At 53.2% G+C, this 5,049-nt stretch overlaps 1 protein-coding gene across 1 annotated transcript; it reads right to left on the bottom strand.

Annotated features, from left to right (window-relative positions):
* Positions 1-1,255: 1,255 nt before the first annotated feature.
* On the bottom strand, positions 1,256-3,472 carry LOC123706007. The gene has a single exon (XM_045655126.1). The coding sequence runs from the start codon at positions 3,470-3,472 to the stop codon at positions 1,256-1,258; it is 2,217 nt and encodes a 738-aa protein (XP_045511082.1).
* Between the last annotated feature and the right edge of the window lie 1,577 nt (positions 3,473-5,049).

The raw sequence follows: 5,049 nt of genomic DNA, 5'->3' as shown, positions 1-5,049 counted from the left end.
TCCGGAACAGATGTACCTGCGGAGTCTTCCTGTCCATCAGACGTCGCCGCCGATGTAAAGGCATCTCTTCCCCTTTCTGGGAACAGGGTTACTACAATCTGTTCCAGTAAGCGAGGCTCGAGGGACTGAGACAGGGGAGGGGCCCACGGGTGAAGCTTCTGCCTTACCCGCTTGTACGGCCGACCCCACGGTTCTCGGTTCAGGCCCTCAAGCATCTCGTCCCAGGCCCGGTCCTTGGCGCTACTGATTGCCTCCTGCAGAGCGGTCACGCACTCCCTATAAGCAGCGTACAGTCGCGTTTCCTCTTCCTCATCGCGCCATCTCCGGCGCCGGTGTCTAGTGTACGCCCGCCTCGCAGCCACACAGGAGGTGCGCAGCTGGGCGATTTCGGCAGACCACCAGTACATCCTGCGTCTGCGCGGAGTTGAGCGGGCTCTGGGCATAGATGCATCGCAAACCTGCACCATGGCGTTTGCCAGCCATGCTGCTTCTTCCTCAACCGAACCGTCCTGGGGCGTAGGTATCCACGACTGCACTATGGCAGCCTCGATCAGAAGATCCCTGTCGAGGCTCCGAAGTGCCCAGCGCGGACGCCTTTCAGTCGGGGGAGACCAACTGGAGGCCATCGAGGGCGCAGAGATACTGAAGCGAATATACCGATGGTCCGACAGCGTCTCCACATCGGTAACGACCCTCCAATCCTCGATTCGCCGTGCAAGGGGGGGGCTGGCAAACGTGACGTCAACGATGGATCCACCCCTTTGCCTAACACAAGTTAGTTCAGACCCACGATTAAGAACTGAGAGATCGGCTGCAACTGCCCAGTCCTGTAATACCGCTCCCCGCGCATTCCTCACCGAAGACCCCCATGCCATTGACTTGGCATTGAAATCTCCGGCCAGGAGTATAGGCTGGGGACGGGCGAGTTCAATCAGTTCCCCCAGCTCTGCCAGAAACTGCTCAAACTCGTCCAGTCCGCGGTTGGGAGAGAAGTATACTCCAACCACTGTGTACCCTCTGATCGATGCCGAGACGCAACCTCGCCGCCGGGCAACTCGATCCATGACAGCACCCCCCTGCGCCACCAACGTCACCAAGCCATCCACGTCCCCCGCCCAGTTATCCCGGGGAGGTACCGAGTATGGCTCAGCTACGACCGCCACATCTATCATCCACTCCGCCAGACCCTGGAGTAACAGGTCCTGAGCTCTGGCGCAGTGGTTGATGTTGGCTTGAAGAAAGTGGAGAGCCATCGCTACGTCTCCATTCCTTCTACCACCACGTGCGCCTCAGATGGCGCAGGGCCTGAACGCGATGCGACTATCGGGCCATCGCGCCTCTGGCCTCCTCTCTTCCGCTTCGGGGCTTTGCAGGCCGGGCCCCCGAGCCGGTGTCCCGCGGGCAGTTTTGCATCGGCGCAAAGAACACAATGAGCAGCTGCCGTGCACCCTGCAGCCTTGTGCCCATTTTCGCCACATCGGTAACAGACATTGCTTCGGTCTGTGGGCGACGAGCACATGGCCCTAACGTGTCCCACCTCCAGGCACCGGAAGCAGCGTTGCGGCTTCACTGCACCGAGCGAGACCCCCGCGGAGATCCATCCAACAAGGATGCGCCCAACCTGCGCCACCTTTTTTGCAGCAGCAACTGGGCAGCTCACCCACGCCGTGGTGGAACCTCTCGATCCCACGCGCAGACCACTACACTTAACCTGGTCCGCGGGGCACTCACCCACCCGGGAGACCGCAGCTGCAACTTCCTCGGCAGCCACCGAATCATCCAGACCAGTGACCCGCACCTCCGCGCACTTTACCGGTCTGGATACCTTTATGGTATCCTCGTCCCACACCTCACGTAGCCTACTAGCAAGGGCGTCCGCCTCCTTCGCACTTGTAGTGCCCGGAATTTCCAAAATTCGGGCCCCAGTCGCGGCACGCTTAAAGCGTAGGGCGCTGACACCGATCTCCGTGAGGTCGATCTTTTGCCGGGACCCAGCCATTACAGAGGCGTACGTGACCCCGCGCGCCTCCGCACCCGGCTGCAGGGTTATGACTACAGCCGAGGACGAGGGAGAGCGGAGTTTAGGAGCCCTTTTTCCTACTTTAGCCTCCGCCTTGCTTTTCTTCCTCTTCTTCTTCCTCTCCACTAGAGTCCACCCTTGCTTAGGCGGTTGCTGCTGGGGAGCGGATGACGTAGACGGGGCAACCCTTTCGGGACGCCGCTCCGCCTTCTTTCCTTCTTTTCCTGGATTGGCCTTTGGGGCCAGACCGGTACCCACAGGCTGTGCAACAGCCCGCGTTTCGCCCTGGTTTTTATTCACAGCCTTGGCCCTCTTAGAAGCCTTTGAAGGCGGGAGTTGAGGGAAGTCCTCGGTTAGCACTTGGCTAACCGCCATCCCCCCAGTCCTATCATCCGCCGCCAGTGGCGGCCTCACGCGCCTTTCTGGAGGTAGGCGTTCCTCCAGCACATCCAGTCGGGCGTTAACCATTTCTCCAACCTGCCGCATGATGTTCGCGGTCAGTTCAGAGTCCGCCTGCTGCTGCTGCGCGCGCTGCGCATGTTGTGCGCCCCCAAGCGCGGCTTTCATCTCCGCCATCTCCTTGCGGAGGGCTGCAATCTCCCCACGCAGCCGAGTGTTGTCGGCCTGGAGCCGCCGTGTGTCTTCGGAGGCGGTGCGCTGCACAAGTAGTGCTACCGCCTCTTGGATCGCCTCCGACGCATCCTTTAGGGTCCGTTTCGACGTCCCCTTCAGGTTTGAGGATTTAGCCTCTATGACCGCAAGATTCTCCTCAATGCGGCGCCGTAGGTCTGCGGTTGATTCGTTGACGTCGGTTCGCCCGCCGCCGGCTTCTGCGTCCGCGACCTGAGAGCTTCTCGAGACCTGGGTCTCTCGCTCAGTCTCAGACTCGGGCTTGCCGCCTACAAGCTCAAGGGCTTTCCTTGCGGCAACCATTTCCGCCAGAGTCTTCCTTGCAGAGGCCGTAGGTGTGCGCGATGTCGACGAGCGTCCCTTGCCCCTCTTGGCACTCTTCTTGGCCGTGCGCGTTCGTCCCTCTGTGGAGGAGCCCGAGCAGCTCGCTCCAGAAGACCGCTTGCGTTTCGCCCACAATCGGTCCTCCTCGTTAGACTGGACCGTCATGAGGCTGTCTACAGACGTTGCCGCAGACAGTCCACTAGGTCCAGCTTTCCTCCCCCTTGTTCTCATACGCTCCATTTGAGCGCGCGTCCCTATCCCAATATCCGTATCACTTTGCAAATCGTTGTTTTCCTTTGTCCGTTTGCCGGAGTCGTCGGTCGGTCCAGTGACTTTTGGCGCCGAGGAGGCCTGGGAACCCACCTCCTCAGTGTCTTTGCGTAAGTTTTTGCCCCCCCCAGAATACGTGGGGCAGCCTGAGTTGGACTCAGGGAGGGATTCTCCACTTTTGGTGGTACCCTCCTGGGGTAGTTTATTTTTAAAACTTACCTCCATCATCTCTTCCTCTTTCCTCTAGTTTGCAGTACGCCTGCCGGGTTAAACCCGCCAGCCGCTACCTAGGGCTGGGCCCTTTCGGCTCCACAACGGCCTCATCGGCCCCAACCCCAGTACTAGGTGATGCTGCGCACATACCATCACCTAGGAGTATTATTTAGCAGCCCTCCGGCCTCCTCGCTGGTTTTGGTCCGCGCCGGCTGAGCAGCCGGTACCCCCCATATCTGGGGGGCCTGCCCCTATCCGCCACCTGGGGACGCGCCCGATGGGAGACCAGAAACTCCACACGGGAATATGCAGTACCTAGGTAATTCAAATTGAAAAAAAAAAAAAAAATGTTGAAAAGTCCACATATCAAGTGGGGCATCTGACATTATATGCTCCCGTCCGATTAGGGCCCTTCAGGCCTCCTCCACTCAAGCGACAGCCCAAGCCGAGGTTCGAGATCCCCGTCAAGGGGGGACGCCCTTGTGCATGTCGCTACCAGGGTGAACCTTCAGTTCACCCCCGCGTCCGCATTAAAATGTAGAAGCCCTTCTGGCTAACATTGAGAGACACCACAAAAAAAAAAATTATATGCTACTATACATTATGTTACGCACACAAAAATACTAAAGAAAAGTAATTTATCGAAGTGTGGATACTGAATACAAATACTAATTTGTAAGATAATTTTTTGGCATGAAGGCTATAGACAGATCATTAGTAAAACTGTTATCTAATTAAATTAGTTCAAATTAAAGAGTATTATTATTTAAGAAAGTCGATTAATATTTAGGCGAGTCGATTAAACGAAGGCCAAACTATTATTTTATCCACATCTATCGACCTCATAAGGCATATTATAGGTACCATAAATATTATTTCAGGTCCATTTTTTTACTCCCGTGCTCAAAAATTTAACTAGTTAAAATTATAACATACTCCATATCGCGTGAGATTAAATAAGTCGTGCACATGTAACAATGAGAAGGTATTATTATAAAGCATAAAATTACATTACGAAAATAACAAAACAAATATTTACATAGAAACAAATGGTTCAACGTCACTGTTGTAAGAGTGTGTGCTCAATGTCCTATAAAAAAACAGATAATCATATTATTTAACAATTATTATGGTTACGAAATACAGTTTACACTTTTACAAATAAGGAATGTCGGTTACTAATGTTATTTTTATTAAAAAAAAAATATTGTGTATCTCTATTAAGTCAAAATAGACAAAATAAAGCCGAAAATGTACCATCAGGGGAAATAATTCGTGTAGTTTGGAAAAATCATTACAGTTTTTCTATGGTTATTCCTTGACATGTCCAGATCTTGACCAGATGATCATATTGAAAGTCCTCAGGGCAGGGTGACCTTGACCTAGTATGTTGATAGGGGGAAATTTTTTAAATATTTTTTTCGAAAATATGTTACATGTAAATGGAGATTTATAATTTGTACATTAACCTACGCTTGTGGCATGATATTTGAATACATAAGGAAATTTACAATTTAATTCTATATTGTAAGATTTGATACACCATCATAGCAAATAGCGATGCATATACATTATACCCGATTCGGTTTAAA

This window comes from Colias croceus, chromosome 3 (genome assembly GCF_905220415.1).
Source record: "Colias croceus chromosome 3, ilColCroc2.1".
Lineage (NCBI taxonomy): Eukaryota > Metazoa > Arthropoda > Insecta > Lepidoptera > Pieridae > Colias > Colias croceus.
The sequence above is the reverse complement of the archived record's forward strand: the minus strand, read 5'-3'. Positions and strand labels throughout refer to the sequence as shown.